This window comes from Scomber scombrus, chromosome 3, assembly GCF_963691925.1.
Source record: "Scomber scombrus chromosome 3, fScoSco1.1, whole genome shotgun sequence".
Classification (NCBI taxonomy): Eukaryota; Metazoa; Chordata; class Actinopteri; order Scombriformes; family Scombridae; genus Scomber; species Scomber scombrus.
Genome location: NC_084972.1, coordinates 18,235,711 through 18,262,621, shown reverse-complemented (window position 1 = coordinate 18,262,621; position 26,911 = coordinate 18,235,711). Strand labels below are relative to the sequence as shown.

The following is a 26,911-nucleotide window of genomic DNA, read 5'->3' as shown; positions in this document are numbered from 1 at the left end:
GGATACTAACTGAATATTTTTTTAGGTAACTATTAACTTCATACAAGAAAACCAAAGAGCTGGGAAACAATTTATTTGTTTAGGTTAGTAACAGGTGAATGAGTTTTCAGAGAATGTGTTTTTGTCTGATCTTTTCAAGTAGATCAACATTTTTCCCAGTTAAAGTTCTGCAACAATGAAATCATCCAGCGGTCTCTGCAGGGCAGACTCAGCAGACATGAGCCAGCAACCCAGTGTCGGGGCTGCCACGATACTGTAGTCAGCAGCATCAGATCTATAAAAGATAGACATAACTGATAATATATCTTTGTGTTTTACAGTAGTAATAATAATAATAATAATAATAATAATAATAATAATAATAATAATAATAATAATAATAATAATAATAATAATAATAATAATGATAATAATAATGATAATGATAATAATAATAATACTCTCAAACAGCTGCTGCAGCTCTCTACAAAATGATAATACAGGATAAAATGTACCTGGTAACATCAATCTCCTGGTCTTTGATCTTAAGTTTTGTTGAGGGAGTTTGCTGCACCTTCTCATAAATTGCTGGCTTTAGAGCTGGACACACAGATAACAAACACTATAACAGTATAACAATCAACCACAACAACTAGGTGCAAACACTGTTTCAATATATTGTTGATCTGATGTGAAATCATACAAGTAATGCAATCCGTGAACAGTGTACAGGCTTGAACACATACTCCACCCACCTAAAATTCCTTCAGCGTTGCTGTCTGACGGCTTCAATCTTAAAACCGGCCAGAGAAATTTTCTTCCATTTCTCTCATGAAGTAAGATGACCATGCGCGTGTCTCCAGCTGTGACATCTATTTCTTGGTCCCGCCTGATCACTGTCACACTAGAGAAATATGCACCACATTTTAACTTCCTTTTTGGACTCTTTTTTTAAATGTAGGAATGTGTAAAAATGCAATTCACAGTCACTGTGAGAGTGAATTAATGTCAAACTCATTATTATACCTATAATCATCTATATTAAGAAAAGGCCAACTCTGCCCTTCTTGTGCCAAATGGCTCGTATTGTTCAAACGTTTAATTGAAACAAAGTATGTCTGTTCCCTAATTGGACACTTCAGTACTCCATGTTTGGCCTGATGGCACACCAGACGGAAACTTCTTTAATGTGACCTTAGGTCAAATATTGAATCTGACAATGCTCTTCCTTCATTTTCACCCCTGCATCTCAGAGAGCCTGAGCCCATCACTCATGTCATCTAAGCATATTTCCTACCATTACAATGCAAAATCACCTTCCAACTGTGATGAGATCTATTCCTGTGTGATGCCTCAATCCACCTAAGTCTTTCACAGTGATTCTATGGGTGTCAACATCAATAGACGTGAAAATGTCAAGGTGGATTACAATCCTTTTGAAGCCTCCGTTGTCCTTTTGAAGCTTTCCATTCACAATCAGCTCTGGAGCAAAAGAGAGGCACCACAACTTAACACCACAGTTCAAACTGGAGGATACATTTAGGCTGATACACATTGGGTGAATGACACAAAAATTTTGAAGAGAAAATATGAATTACTTTCTCATAACACATGGAAAGCAAAAAGGCAAAATACTGATTAGGTTGTTTAAAGGTGTAGTGATGGCACAAAGAGGAACATTACTGACCCCCACTGGGATGGTGAAGTAGTTTAAGGCGGACATCTCCCTTGATATCAAAACATAGTGGAAGAGACTGATTCTCGGTTTTTATCAAAAACCTGTGGAGAAAAGGAACTAAAGAAAACATAGAGACAGGTAAAGTCACAAAACAGATGAAAACACTTACGCTTCTTTCAGCTACAATTCAACTAAACTGAAGAAGCATCAGATCAAAACTAATAATGAATATTCAGTCCGAATCTCGGATTTCATATGGTGGTAATCAGTAAACATCAACTTTCATGATAAAGGCTTAAAACGGATCCGGTGTTTTAATTTGACAATTTCAGTTATTGTTTATGTTTGCATTGTGATATTTAAGACGAAACTCACCAACTAACTAGTAATTACTTATATGAGGGGAATCAGGAAAGAGAGAAACCTAGCCTAGTATATTTGTCAGACTTTATTTTAAGAATTGTACATGCTACATGATAAGGAAAGGCCAACTTATATTTTTACATTGTAATGGCCTACTAAACTTTTTGCATTATTTTGTAACTTTTTCTTATGCAATAGAATTTATCTATCTATTTCTACCATGAATAATATACTGTATGTGCAATACTCACTCATACCAGGTCTTCTTTGCAAGTTCAAGATAGGAGAATCTTGATAATCATCATATGCAACGGGCATCTCTTGAACTGAAAATAAATGTACACAAATCCATACACACATACATTCATTTTAGTGATTTAATTGACTTTACATGAATTAACAGCCATATTCTGACACCTGAGCTCAACTTCAAAACAAACCACTAAACACGTTACCTGAATCTTTACCACAGGCTGAATCTAACACAGAAACTAATGTTTGTTTATGTCTTAGCATAATATCTGGAAAAAAAACGAAATAAACCAACAACAACTAAAAATGTTTTTAAAATGTGGTGGAAATTTGAAGGGTCTTTTTGGACTGTGATTATTTATCAAGTACTTGCCATTTAAAACATAACTCAATAAACATGAGATGGAGACAAATGTTCCTTTTTTATTGTCTCAGTGGCCTCATTCATTTCTGTCTAAACAGATATTCCACCTGTTGGAAATCTTTTTTCATTTTGTAGTTGATTTTGATATTTCATGTCTATATTTTTGTAGACACGCTACATTTCGCTGTTAAAATATATGAATCTATAACTGATTAGCTTTCATTGTATTATGAAGCAGATGCAAGAAAGTTCTATTGATTTTTCAGAGATCAGGTGTTGGCATGCACTCACTGCTTTTTAGTTTACTGTGGGTGATTGGTACCATAATTACAAAATTAGAAGGACAGATCAGAATTGGCACAAGACTAAAACAAAAAAAGTTTACTTGAAGCCACTCCTGCTCGGCCTGGTAAGGGCTCCACTTTAATCTGACCTGGAAAATTAAAAGTCACATTTAATGATTTAACATTTGTTATTATCTAACATTTGTATATTGTGATCTTTTAGAAAAAATATAAATTGGTCACAACTATAGCTACCTTAAAATGCAGAAATACACAGAAGAAGCCTCTAAATGACCTCTAGTATCTATAATTATAAAGTTACTGCAGTCTTAGCTGGTATTACACAAGTGCTTTGCATTCATAAAAAAAAAAAAATATGAGATTAGAACTTTGAATCTCATAATAAAAAGACAACTAGTTCAAAATGTTGACACATTTATCTGTAATAGTGGGAAAACTATATATAAAATATATGTATATATATATATATATACTAAATATAAAAGACAGTTTTATTGTGATTACGAAAACTTGTAGAAGTGTGGGTCGAATAAAGGATTCAATGTAATAGAGATCATCTTGCAAAGGAAACTTTTATCAGCCACTTGTATCCAATATTTTTTGTCTTTTTACATCATGACAGTAGGTGAGGCTGGAAGGTATAAACTGAGAGCTTTGCCCTAAGGCTCAGTTTCCTCTTTGCCAGTAGGTACAGTAATGTTATGTACAGTAGGACAAACTGTTTTCTGTCTTCTTGGCACAACTACTAAGGAGTATTGTAGTATAATCATGTCAGAACAGTGTAGATGTAAACATAATCTACTAACCATAGCGACCTGAAAAACCACCACCCAGTCCTACAAGAGAAAGAGAAAGGCATGAAATACAGTTACAGATACAGTTGTTAATTTTTATAGAAATATTCATGAATTAACCTTAATGCCCCCAGGTGTGTCTCTTTGAGTTTTTATGTTATTTTTTGGTTGTGATTTGCATTGATCTGATTAGTCTTTTGAAGCCCTGTATTTATATAATAAAATAAGGTTTTAAAATATGACTGCAAGAAATGTACAACACAGAGAAGTGTAATAGATTTTTGAAACTTTTTATGTTTTTTTTAATTCAATTTAGAATAATTTATAACCATTAAACACTTCCTGCATATGTATATAATTCAAACAAGGCAATTTACTCATGAGGTCACTGTTATGTCCTGTGTGTATGTCCTTTGTCATAAATACAGATGTTAAATGACCTTCACCTGAGCCATGCTTCTACAAACTTGGGTGTCTCAGGAAATGTGAGTAAGGAATTCTTTAATGCTATTACAACTCTACGGACAGCAAAATGGAAGCCTCAAGTTTGAGGTAGGACTGGAGGACAGATCAGAATTGGCATAAGACAAAAACAAAAAAAGTTTACCTGGAGCCCGCTGTGCTGTTTGGACTGGGAAGGAAGCCATTCTTATCCGATCTGGAAAATTAAAAGTCACATTTAAAGATTTAACATTTGTTATTATATGACATTTGTCTATTGTGATTTGTTTGTAAAAATATAAATTAGCCACAACTATAGCTACCTTAAAATGCAGAAATACATAGAAGACGCCTCTAAATGACCTCTAGTATCTATAATTATCAAGTTACTGCAGTCTTAGCTGGAGAGGCCTTACTGTTCTTAAGCTTATTCTGTTCAAAAGATGTGAACGGTCAAATATGTGTTGTACGTGCCATTTAAAACATAACTCAATAAACATGAGATGGAGACAAATGTTCCTTTTTTATTGTCTCAGTGGCATCATTCATTTCTGTCTAAACAGATATTCCACCTGTTGGAAATCTTTTTTCATTTTGTAGTTGATTTTGATATTTCATGTCTATATTTTTGTAGACACGCTACATTTCGCTGTTAAAATATATGAATCTATAACTGATTAGCTTTCATTGTATTATGAAGCAGATGCAAGAAAGTTCTATTGATTTTTCAGAGATCAGGGGTTGGCATGCACTCACTGCTTTTTAGTTTACTGTGGGTGATTGGTACCATAATTACAAAATTAGAAGGACAGATCAGAATTGGCACAAGACTAAAACAAAAAAAGTTTACTTGAAGCCACTCCTGCTCGGCCTGGCAAGGGCTCCACTTTAATCTGACCTGGAAAATTAAAAGTCACATTTAATGATTTAACATTTGTTATTATCTAACATTTGTATATTGTGATCTTTTTGAAAAAATATAAATTGGTCACAACTATAGCTACCTTAAAATGCAGAAATACACAGAAGAAGCCTCTAAATGACCTCTAGTATCTATAATTATCAAGTTACTGCAGTCTTAGCTGGAGAGGCCTTACTGTTCTTAAGTTTATTCTGTTCAAAAGATGTGAACGGTCAAATATGTGTTGTGCACTTGTGGGGTTGGTATTTACACACTTCAGAATTGGTATCCTTACGTTAAAAAAAAATGGAGGCAACCTTAAAAAATGTATTTAAAAAGTTTAATTTCATTTCAAATGTTAATGAATCCAACCCCAAAGAGAATGTGGCAAGCCTCTCCAACTGAGACTTTTTGTCACTGGCAAAGCTAACAACCACATGTTGTAGTGTAACTAAGAAGAAAAGTCTCTAAAAAAAAACTAAATCTAAACCATAACTTTCTCCTCATGCTTATTGATGGTACTTGTAACTGTTTTTTATTTTTATTTATAAACCCATTGTAGATATTTACATTTTGACATGAAAACCTTTCAGCTTAATGTCAAGTGTCTTACTCCTGAAATGACCTTGTAGGTGACCTCTGACTCCAATTCTGAACAGGACCAATTTCAGGACCAACAATTTTAATAGCACCCTAACCCTAGAGCCGAGGTAACTAATAGGCGGACCGTGGTCTGGATCCAGACCCGGACCTGGACCTGTAACTGATGAAATATTGAGGACTGTTAAATTTTGCCCGAGCGTTTCTATTTTAACGGGCACATCTTCTCCAGCTTTTACGGTAAAAATGGAGCGGTCCTCAGGAACTCAAAGACCACTGTGGATAGCCAATCTTCTCACGTGACACTAATCAGCCAATCAAATCCGTGCATTCGGACATGCGGAGAGACTCAACTGTCAGTGAGATACACACAGAGAAAATAGTTAATATGTGTTGAGCAGTGTTGGGGAAGTTACTCAAAAAATGTAATATATTACACATTACTTGTTACTTTTTAAAAAGTTACGTTACTTAATTATTCCTTATGGAAAGTAATTACTCTACTAGTTACATTGCATTACACTTTTGCGTTACTCCTTAGCAACGCCGGTGATGTTGTGTAAAAAAATATATCAACAGATAAAATAATATGAGTTTTGACCATCATAACACCATGTTGTACACTGATTTAATACATCCAAGGATGCTTCTCCTTCAGTCATTGAGCAATGACTTCCAGGTTGGTCCGTTGGTGTTGAGAATGATGGTGGGGGGCTCTGTCATGCCAATTTCGGGATGTTCGTCTAGGGGTAGACGGCTGTTTGGGTCCCTGTGCGTCTCCTTGAGAAATGCCTCCACATCCTCTTTAGGGCTAATCAGACTCCCAGATTTTGCATCTCCCAGAAAGGACCTGGTGAAATTGTAGGGATCCTTTATGAACTGGGCCCTCCTCTTCTCCTTCTCCTTGCTCCGCTTCCTTGTCCTTTCTGCCCTTCTTAGTCTGCAGAGGTGCTCTCGAAGGCAGCCTGTGAGATCTTTTATCCCTTCCCTTTCCTCAGCACTGCTTGTTTTGTACCTCCTGTTAAGGCTCTTGATCTCTTTCCTTACGTTGTGGATCTCCCTCTCTCTTCTGTTTGGTTGTTTTCCTGCCTTGATGTTGACCTTTCTTTCTATTGTTCCGAATCGTTCTTTTGCTAGGATGTACGTAATCTCAGTGAGGCAGTTCACTTTCCGCTCTGCTGTTCCTGCTAACGTGACTTCAAGGACTCTTTCCACGTCCTCGTCAAAGCTGACCCACTCAATGTTGGACATCTTTGGCCACTTGATCCTCTCCTTCATGTGTTCAGGCTGGGGTATGGCTTCTATGGTAGTACTCCCTTGGGCTGTGGGTAACACAGGTGCCGAGAAATCTCCAGCACTGTGGGGTGCTTCCTGACTGGAGATTTCCTGCGTCTCACCGGACTTTAAGTCTGTGAGTTGCACCTGTGTCTCCCCCTTCCCACACTTGGTCTTGACCTGGTGTATTTTGAGGCCCCTTAAGTTCTTGCAGATCTTACCGCAGGAGCACTTTACCTCTGGTACTTTCCCAGTTATGGTGGTTTGTATAAAATAATAGCTGCCTCAAAATAATATATAGACAACCTGTTTCTCCTCGGAGTCAGTACAAGACTGACCAGATTGAAGAGCCTCTCCACGTGCACACTAGATGGCATTTCCATCCTGACATAACACCGGTCCAGATAGCTCACCAAAGTTTTCCTGTCTGATGACGGCCGCCCGTTCACTATTATCATTACTTTGCTGAGTTTGTGTCTGAAAGACGGAGATTAACAAGCAATGCACAAGCTTTGGCTGCTTGGTTGGGGTCTGCATACACTCAGCTTGAGCATCACTGTATGTCCGTGAGTGTTTCGCTATTAGGTTTGTGTTAGCATGAGAGGCAGCTGAGCCGCAAGCGTGCATGAAAAGCACCTTTGATTTTTTTTTTTTTATCCGTCCAATTTATACATAATAATTGAAGAACTTATGTAACGCAAGTAACGCCATATTTCTTTGATTAGTAACTGTAATGTGATTACTGACTGTAGACACTGTAAAGCGTTACACCCAACACTGGTGTTGAGATGTTTTGTTATAAAGTTATTAGATATGAAATTAAGTTTATGGATTAAGTTCAAGTTAAGTTTAAAAGTAAAAAGGGATTCTTTTTTATTTTTCTAAAACGAATCAATTTATTTGAGAAGTACAACCAAAAGCTTTCTATAATGCACTTTATTTTAAAATGCCAGTTTATTACTGTATTTATTTGACAGTCTACAATCTACCCACTTGATGCTGATGTAACTACAATGCTACTTCAAGGTACTGAAAAATAGCACAGACATTATGATGTTCCGGACCTTCACTTGAGGAAATTTTCACAAATTGGAGCTCAGTGAATTTTAATTGAATACCCCTGCTCTAGAGAGGGATGTGCCATTATGGATCCCACTACTTGTCATGGCATATCCCACCCTACACTGCCTTAATTGGATGGGTTGATTAGGATTAGGCATCTGGAGTGAGGGTTAGGGTAAGAATATCAGGGTAAGCCAATCAGAGGCAGATCAACCCCATTCTGTCATGCCTAGCCATACATACAGAGAAGCCACTAATATGAATATGTAATACATTTATGAATCAAAAACATAAACTGATTTTCTGTTGGGTTTTTTTCTCAATATAATGTAAAATTTATTGTATTATGAAGAACGAGAAGAAAATGTACTCATGAGGGAGAATGCTGTATGCTGTAAGCACCACATAAAATAAATGTAGTGTAGTCACATCAGAATCATGCAAATGTGTACAGAATCTCATATCTGGCATACAATCAGCTGCTATTAAAAGCAGAAAGATGATATAAAATGAAGGTGCTCATTTTAAAACACTGATTATGTGTGAATTAGCTTGTACTGTTGGGTCTTAACAGCATGTTTGTACCCAAAGCAGCTTCATCATTCTACTTTCTATTCTATAACAATCATTTGGTACCATAGCACCAAACAATTTATTATTAATTATTAGTTCAATTAACAATTGTTGATTAATTAACTGCATTTCATACATGGATTTTTATGTCCAACTGATACTAAATTAGTGTTTCCCAGAATAGAAAGAAGTATTAAATATCCATGCTTTGTTTTTTCACATTGGTGTTGCTCACTTGAAGAGGTTTTATGACGTCCTGTCAGTTGACTCTGCCTTTGTTGTAGTATTCCTTGTTGTTGACCTTCCTTCGGTTTATGAAGCACCTCTGTATTCTCCCCTGGAGGCTTGGTGACCACCATGGATGTGAGTGGGGTCACAAAGCTGTACTTGAAGGACAGCGCCAAGGCTTCTTTCCTCACGTCCTCCTCCTCTGCTCCAGATAATTGCAGCCTGTTCAACAATATATCAATATGTTTTAAACACCAAATCATAATAAATGCACAATGTACTATCAGAGCAATGCTACCCATCACATCAACATCACATCTTTTGGTTGTATCTACACTGTCCACTTCACACAGGAGTCCACATGTTCTACATAGAATGAAGGATCTGTGAACTGCATGTTACTCTATAATTTGACAATTGCAGTGGATTGCTGTACACTACTTAAGTAAATACATTTTGGTGAAAAAAGTAATCAGATCATTTACTTAAAGGTTATGTATGTATGTATGTAGAAACCAGAAATTCCTTCTCAATAACGACACCAAAAGCTTGTATGCTCTTGAGCTTGCTCATAGCGTGAGACTATTGCAGGTAATGGTCCCTCCTTACGTTGCTGTATGCTCAAGTACAAACACACATGTGGGGCTTTTCCATTATACAGTTCTAGCACTACTCGGCTCGACTCGACTCGACTCGACTCTACTCGTTTTTTTGCTTTTCCATTGGGGATAGTACCTGGTACCTGGTACATTTTTAGTACGCTATGGCGACGTTCCAACCGATACTAAAATGTGACTACAACAGACTGCTGGCCACTGATTGGTCAGAGAGTGTCGTCATGAGCGCGACTTCCCACACAAGAATCAAACCCGCCATTTTTAAATACCAGCAACAATAGTTACAGCGAGTTTCACGCAAGTTTCAAGCGAATTAACATGGCTCCTATGCACAAAACTACACCATGGTCCTTCGACGAGATGCAGATGTTCCTGTGTGTGGTGGCAGACCCCGCCCATGTTGAGGAGGTACTATGAAGTAATGGAAAACGACGTACCTGGTACCAAACCAAGTAGAGTTGAGTCGAGCCGAGTAGTGCTAGAACTGTATAATGGAAAAGCGCCAATACAGAAGCTCCTGTTGCGCTGTGGCTGCTGACTTGTGAGACTGAATCACTGTGTGAGCTGTGGCCAGGAAGCACCAAGCTATGGCAACAGGATGACTCCAGGAAACAACGCACTGCCACTGGGGAGCAATGCGCTGCAGTTTAGACTTTGGGTAAAATGGGTAAGTTATATTCTGCTTTTGCTCTGGAGCTTGTGTTCGGCTCCATTGTTGATCAGAATCAGTCTACAGGCTGATATACACAACTGACACATTTTAATTACCATACAGTCATTGGCAAAAAAAAAAAAAATATATATATATCAATGCGAACAGCTTATTAAGAGTTACATATAGAACCTTTAAGTAAAAGTAAAACCTCAATGTTAAAATAGTCCATTATAAGTAAAAGTCCTGCATTTAAAATCCTGTCTCAGTAAAAGAACTGAAGAAGTATACAGAATTAAGTATTAGAAGTATTATCAGCTAAATTTACTTGAAGTATTTAAAGTGAAAGTACTTGTGTTGCAGAAGATCATCTATGATTGATTTATTAAATAGATGTGAAGTACATTATTAGTACTGATGCATCAGTGTATAAGCAGCATGTTTCTGTTTTAGCTGATTGAGGTGGAGCTAGTTTCAACTACGTTACATACAGTTAGCTAATTTAGTCCAGTGGTTCCCAAGCTGGGAGTTGGACTCCTCCAAAGGGTCACAAAACGAAACAAAGTCTGTTTGTCTAATCTAATCTTTGTCTAATTCATGATTATTGTTATTGTTACTGTTATTGTTGTTGTTATTGTTATTGTTATTGGTATTGGTATTGGTATTGGTATTGGTATTGGTATTGGTATTGGTATTGTTACTATTATCATTGCAATGAAACCATGTGACAAGACATCTGAGACATGATAAGGAGACTCAACTGATTTTTTGGTAAGGGATCACAAGACAAAGTTGGGAGCTACTGATTTAATATTAACAATGCAGTGTAGTTTATATGCTTAATTATTTCATGTAAAATTTCATCAGGAAAATTGTTACCTATTAGTAAGTAACTTAAGCTGTTGAATAAATGCAATGGAATAAAAAGTAAAATATTTTCCTCTGAAATGTAGTGGTATAGCAGTGTCAGCTGGAAATACTAAGTGAAGAATAAGTATCTCATAATGCACCTAAGTATAGTACTTGAGTAAATGTACTTACTAGTGTAATTAATTACATTCCGCATCTGTAAATAAATGATAATTTGAAACAGATACTGTATAATATATAAAGTAATGAATTGAACTTTAAAGTTTTGACATCACACTTACTGTTTATCCAGGAGCTGTTTGACTGTGAGGTAGGCCCAAACCCTCTGGATATGGCTTTCAGAAACTGTTCCAGTGGATTCCACAGTGGTGTTCGTCTCAGAAAACGTCAGCCTTCTTTTACTCTAGCATAGCACAAATTAGTCATGACTATGTACGCAGGGACAGTGTATCACAAACCTTTTCAGAAAATTAAAGCTGATGTGCAGTGAGGAAGGATCCTCACCGAAATAGCCACAACTTGTGGAGAGAAGGTGTCAATGTCGTTGTGAAGGATCTGACCAGCCACCACAATCTCAGAGCCATTATAATACTGGCTGAAGTTAGTCTGGGTTAGATTGGTCCCACCAGTGTAGATCATTGTCACATCTGTCAGCAGAGGAGTGGCCACCTCTTCATAGAAACCCTGTTGACATACAGACACTATCAATGTTTAATCTCTCCACAGCCAACCTTGGTCCATTTATGCAAATAAAGTCAATCACATGGTTTAAAAAATATTTATATTGTGAGGCAAGTGCAAGTGATTAGAAATACCGTCAGCTGCAAATCAGCATCAGAGTCCTGATAAATCCGTCGTGCTGCACCATTGTTCTGTAGTGACATCTTCTCGAGGAACTCAAAATTTACATCAAAACCAAAACCAAGACAGTAGAGTGGGAATTTTTCTGCAATGGCCTGCCTTACATTTGATAGTATTTGTCTGAGATTTGTCACCCCTGCAATGACACAAGTTGAGGTTGGCCTGTTGAGCTAAAACATTTGCTTATACAACTTTCTTGTGATTTATATTGTACAAGTTACAGAATATTTTAAACATTTAATTGCAAAGAAATGTAATGTGTTATGTTATGTCATTTGCTTTGCAGTGTTCATGAAAGTTTTAACTTTAACTTTAAGTTAGTGCTGGAAGTATTTCTGCAATTGTATGTATGCATGTGTGTTTTATTGTAACCTGCGGTTGGATCTCCATCAGTGAGAAGTATGAGGATAGATGCTGAACCCTCTCTGGGATGTACATTCAGCATTTGTGCTCCTTGCAGCACTGCTCCATTAATGTCAGTAGCTGTTGGGGAAAGAAAAAACGTTCTTAAATTATGCTGTCAAATGTCCAAATCTTTTACTACAATAATCAGTGAAAAACCTCACATCCTCCATTTTGAATATTCCGTGCAAAATCCTTGGCGCTATCCACGTTTTCCTTGCTGGCCTGAACAAGTTCTCGTTTCCAGTGAAAAATGTTGCCATCAAAAGTGATAAGGCCAAAGTAGTCATCTTCTGCCAGGTCATTCAAGATGCGGGTTAATGCTGTTCGGGTCTGAGCAAAAACATTATTCACTCTTCAGAACTTTTATTCAAGTTTTCAGTTTATTTAAAAAGGAAACTATACAATTATATATATATCATGAGTCCTTAATTAAGTTGTCTTTAAATTTAAATTATGGTCATCATAAACAAACTGAAAACAATTTAAAAATAATATTGTATACAGTAGCAATCTGTCATAAAGTCACATCAATCAAATACTGTACCTGTTCTATTTTTTTGCCGTGCATGGAGCCACTTTTATCAATAAGAAAGACAAAATTCTTTGGTATGCGGGAAAGACTGGATGGAGCAAAGTGATGAACAAAATATCCATCTGACGTCTTGGAGGGAGTTAGAAGAAAGTTTGACAGTTAGAAAAGATTGTTGAAAAGAGTTTGTTTTTGGTTTTTTTGCTTTAACAGATATGTATGTGCCATTAGACCATTCAAAGTTTAATTAACTCTTGCTGTACCTGGATGTCCCCAATTGAGGCGTCCCTGTTGACATCATAAACAATAACCAGATCTCCATTCATACCCTCCTCTCCACAGCGGTCACATGTTTTTTGTTGGTCCTCTGTTGGGTAGAAATATACCCATGCCTGGAAATGGGATGAACTGTTATAGTCTCTTGATAGACATGGAAATCAGTGAAGGGATTTTTTAGTAGATTCAGCTTTATTTAAGTACCAGTACAGAGAAATCGAAGTATTTCTACAGTTTAAACATACACAGTAGATAAATATGAATGAATGATCATCAGTTGGATATCTATGGAAATAAGTTATATCAACATTTACTGTTAAAAAAAAAATCATTTTATGCATATGCTTATAGTTTGTTTATTTGTTTATTTTAAATCGTTTGTGTCTGCATGTCCATGTTCAATGTTGGATTTAATTTGTGTTTTTTCTTTTCTTTGAGTATTGTGAATGTTTGGATGTGTGTTATGTGTAGTTTATGACAGAAAAAAAACAAAACAAATAACAGGATGAACAAACAACAAAAAATAGTGTATAAAACAAATGGATCTAATTTTGATATGTGAAAATAAGTATGAAATGAGTATGTACATACAGTTAAACAGTTGAATAGCCATTGAGTTAAACACAGATCAGAATTGTCAAGTTTTACCTGTTTGTCTGTATGTGTTTTGGTGATAGCATTAGCCAGGGCATTGGTACTTAGTCCTCCTTTAACCTCCAGGAAACTTATGCTGGCTTTCTCATGAATGGACACATCAACCTGGCATTGAGAATAAAATGAAATAGCTAAAAGCTCTGACCGTGGAGGATTACTAATAGCAATGTTATCCTCAATAATCACTGAGTAGATGCCAACAGGAAAGACTCACCTTGAAGTCTTTGACAGGCTGCATGGGTCGAGCATGGATTTGCAGCTCATACTTGCCAAGCCTGCGCTTCAGCAGTTCCTCATAAGTGAGTTCAAAGGTCACCTTTTTGTGAGCAGCCACAGTCACAGAGGTCTTGAATTCCTCAAGGGTCCTTCCTACAGAACTGCAACAGAGTCAGAAATCATTGCATTAAAGGAGTGTTTCCCACCCTTCTCGTCTTGTGATCCCTTAATGACATAATCTTTATTTTGACCCCTTATCACAGGTCCTGGCCTTAGTGACAGACTGATTTTCTTTCTAAGAACATTTCAAGGACTATTAGATGCATGGAGATATTATCCTGTGTTTCATAAGAAAAAAATAAAAAATGTAAACATACTTTTGAATAACAGAAATATGTTGTCTCATTTTGATCCCTTTAATCATCCACCATACTGAAGGACACAGCCTTGTCTATGTAACACAACATAAAGAACACCTGCATACGTTCTGGCAACAAAGTGATCCACTGATCTGTGTACCTCACAAGCCCAGCACTTTGGCCACGGGACACAGCCTCAGAGTACTGCTGCTGGGCCTGCTCCTTAGTTTTCACAACACCATCATACACCTGGCCATCTATAAACCTAAAGAAGACAGAGAAAAAGTCTGTTAATACACAAATTTTGAGCAGCCAATGATGTATTTGCTTGATGTTTCAGTATTTAATTATTTATGTGTAGATCATTTCTGTATTTTATTCTTTTTTGTTGTTGTTTGTTTGTTTGTTTTAACACTCACATTCTGAATTTGCTGATGAAGGCGTTTTTGGGAATTCTGACTTGAAATTCTATTTCCTTTGACTCGTCCATACGATTGGCCACGCGGCTTGTGATGACAGTGGTGGCATAACGACTGTTCACTGTAGAGTTGATGTGGAAGCTGTAGATGTTCCAGTCGTCCTGAGCAAATACACAAGGCACATTTCACAATATAAACAAATGATTGGTTGAAATCGCTGGCTAACAACCAGCCGACCAAAGATCAGATGATGGTGAAAAACAAAGAGTTGGTGGGTGGCAAATGTGAAATCTCATTGGTTTAACTTCAGAAACACCCAATTCTCTTTATTTTTCATCCAGTGTTTCAATCTAATATGACTTTGCACATGCATAAACACCCACAGCCCACTTTCATGGCATAAACACGCACACACAAACTTGTTTTTTGTTTTAGGAGTACATGGCATTGACTTACATTCATCCCTCTAACCTTAACCCCAATCTTAACCCAACTCTAAAAAACACACACACACACACACACACACACACACACACACACACACACACACACACACACACACACACACACACACACACACACACACACACACACACACACACACACACACACACACACAGGTTTTTTAAAGTTACTTTTGGGGTATTTACATGCGTGCATTCACATTGATTTCCTGGAGGCTTACCTTAACAATAACCACTACTTGCCTAACCCTAACCCTTACTCTAACCTTAACCTAACCGTAACGTCAACACTGACCCAAAAAACACTGTTTACCAATATGTGGACATGATCCATAATTGCACCAGACTGATGGGTGTCCATGAAAGTGACTTAAGTTATAGCACACACACACACACACACACACACACACACACACACACACACACATACACACAAATACACACACACACACACACACACACACACACACACACACACACACACACACACACACGTTTGTCTTTATATCCTTGTGAGAACACACATTTGCATGATGCATTCCCTAACGCTTTACCATCACAACTTAATGCCTAAACCCAACCCTAACCTTGAACCTAAATCAAATTAAAACCAAGTCTTAACCCTCATATTGCTCTTTGAAGTTTTGAGGACTGGCCAAAACGTCCTCACAAATGTCTTAACAATGCTCATTTTCAGCTGAAATTGGTTCTCTCAAAGATAGAAAGACAATTGTGCATGCACACACACACACACACACACACACACACACACACACACACACACACACACACACACACACACACACACATACACACACACACACACACACACACACACACACACACACACACACACACACACACACACACACAGAAAAACAACAATTACAGGTAGACAGCCAGCAGGTCCTTAAACCTGTGCTTCGTGATGCTTATCAAAGAGGCAGAGTTCAGTGTGATGCAACAGGAGAAAGATATTGTGACATACATAACAAAACCTCAAACACAAGAATAACATATCAGTTAACTGTTTAACACAGTAAAATTTCATTAGTGGTAAAATGTCACATGCAATAGAAAAGGAACAATGGAGGGAGCTCATTATGGTCTTATGTCCCACACAGGATGAGGAGCATTAGTAAGTCAAATATCAGATACTGTATTCAAAAGACTCAGTTTCTTTGCAATGATGTTGCTCTGTGGTCAAGGTTTAGTAACCTTACCTTGTTTGGTTGCATGGTAACAAAAGCCAGCAGCAGCCCAAAGAGGGTGATTTGCACCACAGTTCTCTCCATGATGGCTCCCACCAGAGTGAAACTCTGGCAGCTGAAACTGTCTTTTAAACTCAGACAGACAGAGGCAGAATTAATGGGTGCACCGTTTTCTAAGGGGCAGGGAACTCTCTCTCTCTCTCTCTCTCTCTCTCTCTCTCTCTCTCTCTCTCTCTCTCTCTCTCTCTCTCTCTCTCTCTCTCTCTCTCTCTCTCTCTCTCTCTCTCTCTCTCTCTCTCTCTTTCTCTCTCTCTTTGTCTTGCTTTCTCTCTCTCTCCTCTTTAAACAAACCTCTCACTTGTATACGTGCACAAACACACACAAAGCACACACACTTACACACACATTTTGTATGTTTCTCCTCTACCAGGAACCACACAGCTAACAGAAATTACTGGATGAAAGGTCAGAAATTCAAATCAAACTATTAAATTTTACTCTTGACTTTGGCCTGCCCAGTTGAAAGCTTTTCAACCAACATTGGTTTCAAGTGAACAAAATTCAATGTAGGAAATAAACAAGTCCATGAATTCACGGTTTCAAGCGAAAATGAATGTATTCGTTCTGTCTTCAGGAGTACTACTCAGTCTGTGAAAACTATTATTTAATGCCTTCTCAAGATTTTTTGAAAAAATAACCTTCAAGAAATTTTGTTCCCAGTGTTTCTGGAGCTTGACCAATGCTAGGGACTAAAACTGAGTGGGCTTCTGCATTGATTTTGACCTTTCTTTTCTTAATTTGTCACCAAACTGTATTGAAGTGCAATGCTAAATCAGTAGGGTACCCCTTTAATTGTAACAGGAAATTGAAGATGCTAGAGTACAAGTTGGGGATCAGAGGAACCACAGAGAAATCAAAACAACCCTTTTGTTATATAACAGTGTATTGTGAATAACAGTGAATAACAGTGTATTCATGCAGGCTGTGGTGCAGGTGGTGGAGCAATCTCATAAGAAAATGACTTCAGTGAACATGGAAAAACCTACAGTAAATGTATACTGTAATAATATAACCTCAGTTTTTGGATTTTTTGGTACAATCTGTGATCTCTGGGCAATTGAATCGAAAGCAACTGGACTTGTTATACTGTACGTCTATGAAGACGTTTCGCCTCTTATCCACGGGGCTTCATCAGTTCTTGCGTGTTTGACCAGTCTGAGCTAGTCTGACTAACTGGTGTTGCATTAAGACACATAACTGCAGCACCAACCTATGGATTATCTAATGTTATCTGTATAAACACAGTAGCTATGTACAGACTAACAAGAATTCATATACACACGACAGCTTATATATAGGAGTGATATGAGCAACACAAATGTTAACTATTTATATAAACACTGCATGGATGAACAGTACATTATGTACATTCAATGATGGGTAAGATTCATACATAAGCAGTGACAAAAATCAGCATTTTAAAGCCTGAATGGGCTAATTATACATCTTTTAATGTACTACTACCATTACACTGCATTCGAGGATAATGTACTGTAATATAGATATGAGGTATGTTGATGCAAATGAAACAAATAAGATAAAACTCATTAACAGAGACGAGTATGTACATATGGTTACATACATGCTGGTTAAATATATACAGTATATGCACATAAGTTTGACCACAATGAGATTTGTTTTTGGTAACAGAGTTGGAAGACAAAATGCTACTAAGGTTAGAGAGTCCTCGCTTTGGGGTGCGGTGGCAGATATGATGGAGCTGGAATGGAGCAGGGAGCATCCTGGGCTAAGGGCACAGCAGGAAAGGCAAAGACTCCTGAAGGAAAAGGGAAGAGCAACCCAGGCCAGTGGTTAATGGAGATAGGTGAGGACAAGGCCCTGAAACGAGCAGGAGAGTGATAACTGGGATGGGGTCCTGTGGAGGGGCTGTTCATCATTGTTGAGGCAGAGCTGTCAGGCCACGTCAGAGGAAAACTGCAGCCTTCTGAACCTGTGGCTATCCATGATGATACCTAAAGAGTTGTATAATGGAAGAGATATCTAACTTTACGACAATGATAAAGTACATGTATGCAACACGTCTAATTAGCATATTTAGGTAATAACACAAAGCTCTAGTATTGAAATTAAACAGTTGTGAGTATGTGCTAATATGTATTAACAGGTAAAAAACAATCTGCAGGTCAGAATGAATCTCACGCCAGATTGGCAGAGGGTGAAATTCATTCTGTGTGTATTGTATGTGTTATTGCCATAGACTGTATATAAAAATGGACGTAACATCCGTGACGTCACCCATTGGTTTGTGGACTGCTGCTGGAAGCGAATAGTTTTGGATCTGGGCCATCTTGAAAATTTCAGGTGCATGCCTTGAAGAAAGCTTTAAACTAGCGATTGAGACCATAAACACATTTTGAAAATGTTTACTGAGGTTAGAAATCAAGTGAGAAGTTGGTGAATTCTCCATTGACTTGTATAGAGACGGAAGTCCTTTTGACACCAAAACGGTCGCCCCCTGATGGCCTTTTGATAGAATGCAGCTTTAAGTTACTTCCGCGTTGGCATCATTTCAGAGAACTGGAACTCCCCACCTGGTTATTGCTGACTGCTCTCATGTGACAGGGCATGATTTAATTCAATGGTTCCTAATCTGGGGTTCAGAGCCATAACAAAGACTTGCAAAATCAATTTTAGAGGTCCAGAGAAGATTAATGGAGGAGGGAAACAGGAAAAAGTACTGTATTTCTGCCACATAATGGTATGCTTATATACTACACTGTCCCCAGATCTCTGCTTTTTAGCCCTGCTTTGGAATGGCTCTTCAGATGCAATGTTGGTCTGTCTGACTATCAGTAGGTCAGTCTGATGCTTTGGACCAGACTGAATTAAATGTTGTACAGGAATTCATGATATTGTGTACAAGAAATTCATGTTCCCAAGAGGATGAATCCAGCTTACTTTGGTGATCCTCTGAGTTTCCTCGGAGTACTACATCAGGTAATCCCCTGACCTTTCCTGTAACCCTGCCATCAGGTCAAGATTTTAGATATGGATGGATCTCCATGGATCGGCACAACATTTGCTATGGACATTCATGGCACCCAGAGGGTAAACCCTATTGATATTGGTTCACATTCATGGTTTCAATTGAAATGCCTTTAATAATGTCTCTTACTACTTGATTGATTGCATGAAATTTGGTACACAAATTCATTTCCCTCTCAGGATAAATTGTTAAAGTACTGCTGTGCCTAAGAAAAGGCTCACAAAGATAACTTAATTCAAGGAATTTTGAGTATTTTAGTCACGTGTGTTCATTCTAATTCTTTTAATTTGTCATTTTATTCAATTCTAGTCAATCTTAAATTGCCTATTGTTTTGTCCTGATCTGGAATCCCTGCAAGGATGAATGACTCATTATTTAAACAGTGCAGATATATGCAAAATTATGGAAAACTGTTGGAATGAATCAATATGCATTTAATTATTTACAACATTGTGTCTTTTTTAATCCATCCACTACACATTTTTTAAAAATCAGATAGATTGTTTAGGATATGTTTCCATTATTCTGCTGTGCCAGAAACATGATTCATTGTGTTAAAACAAAACTCACATCTGCAGCAGTAGCAAGTTGCCCATGTGTTCGAGGCACCATCTGATCCCAAAGCTGCTGTCCACTGATACTCAGAGAGTTAGTTTGCGGTCTGTGGGTGACTATAAGAACCTCCTGGGCCCAGTCCTCCATCAGCCGTTGAAAGTCTTCCGGCAGATTGATTTCATTGACACTCATGGATGGGCCAGTGTTGGTGCCTCTCTTATTGTTGCTGTTATTGGCTTGAGCTTGGGCCAGTCCAATAACTGGCTGATGAGGAGGAGGTGTGGCACCAGTAGGTGGCTGCTGTGATTGATTGAAAGCCCCTGGTCCGGCTCCAGACCCTGAAATTGACACACACACACACACACACACACACACACACACACACACACACACACACACACACACACACACACACACACACACACACACACACACACACACACACACACACACACACACACCATGTTCATTGAACTGGTATACACAAAGGATTTTGAATTAATTTTAAGTGAGACAAAGTAAATCTACATACTGTAGATTTACATACTGCCCCTATGAGACAAAGCAGACTTTACACAAAATGTCATTCCTATTAGCAGGTAATAATGTGTAAAAACAGTGTGCAATGCAAAACCAGGCTGCTGAATAGTGAAACAAATCAAAGAAACAAACTAAAATTAAATTTACAACAGATAAACAAAGTAATCCTTAAACAAAACAGTCTTAAAAGAAAAATCATGCAGGTTGCCCTGATGAGGGCCATAGCAAATTGCAGTGTGATGTGATGGTGAAGTACAGCAGAGAGGAAGACAGAGAGACAGAGATAAGAAAGAGGAGAGAGAGGATAAAAAAATGACAGATTAGAAATTTAATGGGATGCATCTGGCCATGCAGGCGTTCATTGCTTGGTTCTACAAGGTGGATATCAATAAATATATATATACCAGGGTGGATAAATAACACAAAACATTGGTAGAGCGGAGATGAACTGCGTGATAATAGCCATTACTATTAAGCTGAATCTTGCTTATCCAAACCTCAGACTTCTGAAACAATGTACTCTTGGTGTTCTTTCTTTTGTTGACAGATAATTCTAATGCATGTGTACATTTCTGAATCACATTTGGAATAGGGGTTTAAAATAAGCTTTCATTTTAATCATCAACACATTTCAGTCTTAAGGGGTTTGAATAAACAACAATATCTTTCAGTGCAAGAAAAAATACAAAACATAAAGACAAGCGACAAGGAGAGTCAACAAGGAGCAGCACTGTGGAACAATTTGGCAAAGATATAAAAAGATGCCAATGAGCTAAAAGTAGAGAAACAGAAAATATGGAAAATAAAAAGCCATGAGTGGGGAAAGACCCTTTGGCTGGAGACCCATTTAAACTCACTGCAGGCTCACTTGTGCCTGTAGCTGCAAAAAGAAATACAAGTGGATGGATACAAACACACAAACAAACATGAGAATAACATACTCTTTACTCTTGCTGTAGATATTCAATTTGTATACTGAAGATTCTAAACGGGTTCTCACTGGATCTGCTGGAGTCACTAGTTTTGGTTTTAACATTTCTAAATGGTTGAACCAGAGGACTGAGAAGTTTGCCAGGCTTCAGCCTGTGCTTGCTGGACCTCTTTCTACGACCTGCAGGTGGTGCAATGTGTGAGAGGCCCAGGGCAGGAGGAGGGGCTTTTAATTTGTAGTCCACCTGTTGCCCAATGCAATTATCCTTATGTGGATAGTGAGGAAATGGTTTTGTGGTGATGGTGAGATCAGATCCTTGACAGACTGGACTGTTTATCCTATCAACATTGGTTGGTGCGGGTTAAAATCTCAATGGCTCTGTTTCAAGTTCATCCTTGGATGTGGAGATGTCTATAAATTGCTATAAAAGACCATATGGCAGCGGTAACCATTCAAACAGCTACTGTCTGGCCTTGGCTAGGACGTGAGACTATTTGTATGGCTCCATGTGGTCTAGAATAAGTCATCACACACTACTTGTGCTTCTCCTTTTTTGTCATTCAGCTGATCTCACTCTGCCCATGCATGCTTTGGAAAGTCAAAATTGATGTTATGTGACAACATAGATTATTCACTTCATTCACATCATGAGCTTCCCCCCTCCATATTTCTGTCTCTGTCGTTTCCAGATGTAATTTAATGTTGGTGAGATGATTCTTCAAAGTGGGAGGGAGAGATGTTTGTTGTATTTTGGCATGCTCTATTTCTCCACTGCAGGAATGTAAGCAGAGACGGTCAAGAGCTGCCACCGGCTCAGACCAGGTCACTGCTTGAGTTCTTTTACTGATATGGACCCACTCCAGTGTTTAAGCATGTATTGATAGCTCAGTGTAAACTCCAGGGTTCACTGTTCATGTTTTGCTTAGGTGTTGCTGAACCTTGTGAAGACCAGTTCCTTTTTCTTGCTTAACCCGCTCCCCAGGCATCTTTGCCATAGCGCTCATTGAGCCGTGTTTATGACTGCAGATGGTGACTGGCAGGCTTAACAAATGGGATATTTTTCTACTTCTCTCTTGCTTAAAGCTGTTATAATAGTGTTCAAGTGACATCCACTTTGCAGCTGTGTAGAAGACAATTAAATGTGGAATGGGGGGGAATGTTTGGGCTTGGGAGGAGGGAGCAGTAGAGGAATTTGCCCTCTGACAACGTCCTTCTGTAACCTCATCATAAACTGCATTAGCCATGGCTACACATGATGGTGTCACATCAGCAAGTTCCAGCACTTTGCATCCCCACTTGCAGCCAGAATCACTTACAGTTGTTTAATTAACGCTTAATTGTCAACTTTGAGGTGGAGGTCATTAGTGGCTGCTGTATTGCAGCTGGTGGGGTTGGCTATGCTAGACATGGTGAAGCCACTAACTCCTTTCATTCACCTACTCCTCCACAAGGAAATTTCTCAACTCTCAATCATGAAATGGATTTGTTTTTTTCCCATTGCAGCTTGAAGCTGTCAAAAGAGCAAGCAAAGATTGGTTTAATTCTCCAGTAGCCAAAACAGTTCAGTGAGTGTCACTAAAGGCTGGTCACGGCTCTTCAAATGCATGCTGAGATACATCTGTGAGCATGCTGTGATCCCTATCAAACTTGTGATGGTGCTACTTTCAATCCCACAAAGAACAGTCTAGACGAACTTCATTCACTGTTGCTCAAAAACAGAAAGAGCATGTCTGTCCTTTTGCTGAACAGTTGATGGTCACTTGCCCTCAACCAATTACCTACCTTTACATACCCATCCCAAGAGCTGGTAAAACACTACTCTACCTTCACAAAGGAATTTGTTATGCAACACCAAGCCGGTTGCAGATAGAGCTTCTGCTCTGCTGCTCTACTGGGATATTCCTGTGTCTGCACATGTGGTCAAAAATAAAGGGGGGCAGGATTTCTTGTTCTCCAACTTGAATTGGTTTGTTTCTTTTTCTCTCGTCCAACACAAACTGGGAATTTCTGCTCCACATTTGGACATGGCGATGTACTGTACCTCTTCTGAGGTATTAAGACCTTGTAATGCTGAAATATTAAACTGTAGTGTGTGTGTGAGACCTTCCCTTTCTTCTACCATAGTTGTGTGTTTTCAAAACCACTGACCACCAACACACCCTGCTGGCCCACTTCTGAGTTTTTCCATAAACTATCCCATAACTTTCTGCATTTTGTCATCTGAGGTAATAGATAGGATCAGTGGGATTAATTAGCACGGATTACAAGGTCTTGCAATATAGCACGGTCAAACTGCTTTTTGACTCATATTGGATCTCCCGTCTTCCTCTAGACCCTGCTGAGTAGTTACCTGTGGGTGGAGGATGCTAACTTTAGACAAAATTTAATGTTCATGCGCTGTTGGGAGATCTAGGGCAGGAAAGGTTGCGCTCTTCCTGTTTTTGACCACTATAGACACTGTCTGCTCTCAGTGGTCTCATTCCCCCTTTACCCAAATAATTTTCTTGGTTTTCTTCATTGGTGTGTCATCGTCTCTGTCTTTTCTTCCTCTTTCATCTCTGTTTGTCATGTTCTTAGTTGGAGTCACCTGCAAACTCACTGATTCTTTATGTCTGTTGAAGTGGTCGGCTGCCCCTCCTGTAGTTGTAAGATGTAACTTCAAGGACATGAATGTTTGGTGACACAGCTGTGGAAACAAGAGTTTGACTCCACTTAGCCTGTCTGCTTTCTTGTTTTCCAATTGAATGTGCCCCACAGGGATGCATGTGGGACCGTGCAAGTGTTTCTCCTTGTGAGTCTGACTGCACACAAGCACACAAGTGAGTGTGTCCCAGAACATCACGTGTACACATGCCATAGCAGCAATTTCCCCTGATTGTAGAGGATTATGTAAAACTGTGCTGCAACCTGTTAAAATGTTTTGTCCTGAGTCAGAATACAGCCTGCTAAGCGGTAAAATGTGGGCACTGGATCGTTTTTAAAGCTGTCGAGTCGGAGGTCTAGAATACGATTTTTAATTGAGGCCAGGCAAAGATCTAAAGATTACAAACCTTTACAGCACTTTGGTAAAGAGACTCAGGTTTCATCTATAAGGATTCTGACCTAACTTTGACTTACAGCAAGTTGTCTCTCTTTCTGTCTCTCCTTTGCAGCGCGAGTGTGGTGATAGGAGCTCCCAAGGCCAACACAAACCAGGTCAATGTTAAAGAGGGAGGTTCTGTCTTCTACTGTCCATGGAGCCTCAGCCAATCAGATTGTCACACAATTAAGTTTGATACTGAAGGAAAGCCTTATGACTGAAAAAAAATAGAGACAAGGGCAAAATTAATGGTACCCTTGCATTTTATTAAATCAATTAATTATTTGTGTTTCATAAGGAAAAAAGCAAAAATGTAAACATACTTTTGAATAACAGAAATATGTTGTCTCATTTTGATCCCTTTAATCATCCACCATACTGAAGGACACAGCCTTTGTTTATGTAACACAACATAAAGAACACCTGCATACGTTCTGGCAAAAAAGTGATCCACTGATCTGTGTACCTCACAAGCCCAGCGCTTTGGCCACGGGACACAGCCTCAGAGTACTGCTGCTGGGCCTGCTCCCTAGTTTTCACAACACCATCATACACCTGGCCATCTATAAACCTAAAGAAGACAGAGGAAAAGTCTGTTAATACACAAATTCTTGAGCAGCCAATGATGTATTTGCTTGATGTTTCAGTATTTAATTATTTATGTTTAGATCATTTCTGTTTTTTTTTTCTTTTTGTTGTGATTTGATTGCTTTTTAAATTTTCAACACCCACATTCCGAAGGCGTTTTGGGAATTCTGACTTGAAATTCTATTTCCTTTGACTCGTCCATACGATTGGCCACGCGGCTTGTGATGACAGTGGTGGCATAACGACTGTTCACCGTAGAGTTGTGGAAGCTGTAGATGTCCCAGTTGTCCTGAGCAAATACAGGAGGCACATTTCACAATTTAAAAAAATGACTTGGTTGAAATCGCTGGCTAACAACCAGCCGACCAAAGATCGGAGATGGTGAAAAACAAAGAGTTGGTGGGTGGCAAATGCGAAATCTCATTGGTTTGACTTCAGAAACACCCAATTCTCTTTATATTTCACCCAGTGTTTCAATCTAATATGACTTTGCAAACACCCACAGCCCACTTTCATGGCATAAACACAGACACAAAAATGTGTATTTGTTTTAGGAGGACATGGCATTGACTTACATTCACCCCCCCTAACCCTAACCTTAACCCCAATCTTAACATTAAACCTAGTCTTAACTGTAAAAAACTTTTCATCACAGGAACCACACACACACACACACAGGTTTTTTAAAGTTACTTTTGGGGTATTTACATGTGTACATTCACATTGATTTCCTGGAAGCTTACCTTAACAATAACCACTACTTGCCTAACGCTAACCCTTACTCTAACCTTAACCTAACCCTAACGTCAACACTGACCCAAAAAACACTGTTTACCAATATGTGGACATGGTCCCTAATTGCACCAGACTGATGGGTGTCCATGAAAGTGACTTAAATTATAGCCACACACACAAACACACACACACACACACACACACACACACACACACACACACACACACACACACACACACACACACACACACACACACACACACACACACACACACACACACACACACACACACACACACACACACACACACACACACACACACACACATTTGTCTTTATATCCTTGTGAGAACACACATTTGCATGATGCATTCCCTAGCGCCGTACCATCACAACTTAATGCCTAAACCCAACCTTAACCCTGACCAAGTCTTAACCCTCATATTGCTCTTTGAAGTTTTTAGGACTGGCCAAAACATCCTCATGAATGTCTTCACAATGCTCGTTTTCAGCTGAAATTGGTTCTCTCAAAGAAAAAAGACAATCGTCCAGGCACACGCGCGTACACACACACAGAAAAACTACAATTAGACAGGTAGACAGCCAGCAGGTCCTTAAACCTGTGCTTCGTGATACTTATCAAAGAGGAAGAATTTAGTGTGTTGCAACAGATAGAAAGTTATTGTGACATACATAACAAAACCTCAAACACAAGAATAACATATCAGTTAACTTTTCAACACAGTAAAATTTCATTAGTGGTAAAATATCACATACAATAGAAAATGAACAATGGAGGGAGCTCATTATGGTCTTATGTCCCACACAGGATGAGGAGCATTAGTAAGTCAAATATCAGATACTGTATTCAAAAGACTCAGTTTCTTTGCAATGATGTTGCTCTGTGGTCAAAATTTAGTGACCGTACCTTGTTTGGTTGCATGGTAACAAAAGCCAGCAGCAGCCCAAAGAGGGTGATTTGCACCACAGCTCTCTCCATGATGGCTCCCACCAGAGTGAAATTCTGGCAGCTGAAACTGTCTTTTAAACTCAGACAGACAGAGGCA

General features: G+C 38.6%; 1 protein-coding gene across 4 annotated transcripts; it reads right to left on the bottom strand.

The window, feature by feature from the left end:
• Nucleotides 1–56: 56 nt before the first annotated feature.
• LOC133977284 (inter-alpha-trypsin inhibitor heavy chain H3-like) lies at nucleotides 57–26,911 on the bottom strand. Of its 4 annotated transcripts, none has more exons than XM_062415390.1 (23): nucleotides 26,773–26,911; nucleotides 25,253–25,397; nucleotides 24,987–25,091; nucleotides 13,894–14,056; nucleotides 13,674–13,784; nucleotides 13,013–13,141; nucleotides 12,765–12,881; nucleotides 12,382–12,550; nucleotides 12,188–12,298; nucleotides 11,770–11,951; nucleotides 11,459–11,638; nucleotides 11,236–11,357; nucleotides 8,823–9,037; nucleotides 5,027–5,074; nucleotides 4,343–4,393; nucleotides 3,748–3,777; nucleotides 3,022–3,069; nucleotides 2,272–2,346; nucleotides 1,667–1,774; nucleotides 1,296–1,461; nucleotides 735–883; nucleotides 495–579; nucleotides 57–274 (listed from the first exon to the last, which is right to left on the bottom strand). In XM_062415390.1, coding segments are annotated over exons 2-23 (2,481 nt in total). In that variant the 5' UTR covers nucleotides 25,255–25,397; nucleotides 26,773–26,911; the 3' UTR covers nucleotides 57–159. The 4 variants fall into 4 exon arrangements, with proteins under 4 accessions (XP_062271374.1, XP_062271371.1, XP_062271372.1 ...); XM_062415387.1 differs by lacking the exons at nucleotides 24,987–25,091; nucleotides 25,253–25,397; nucleotides 26,773–26,911 and adding exons at nucleotides 14,415–14,519; nucleotides 14,674–14,834; nucleotides 16,361–16,520; XM_062415388.1 differs by lacking the exons at nucleotides 24,987–25,091; nucleotides 25,253–25,397; nucleotides 26,773–26,911 and adding exons at nucleotides 14,415–14,519; nucleotides 14,674–14,834; nucleotides 16,361–16,520 and having other exon boundaries at nucleotides 2,278–2,346.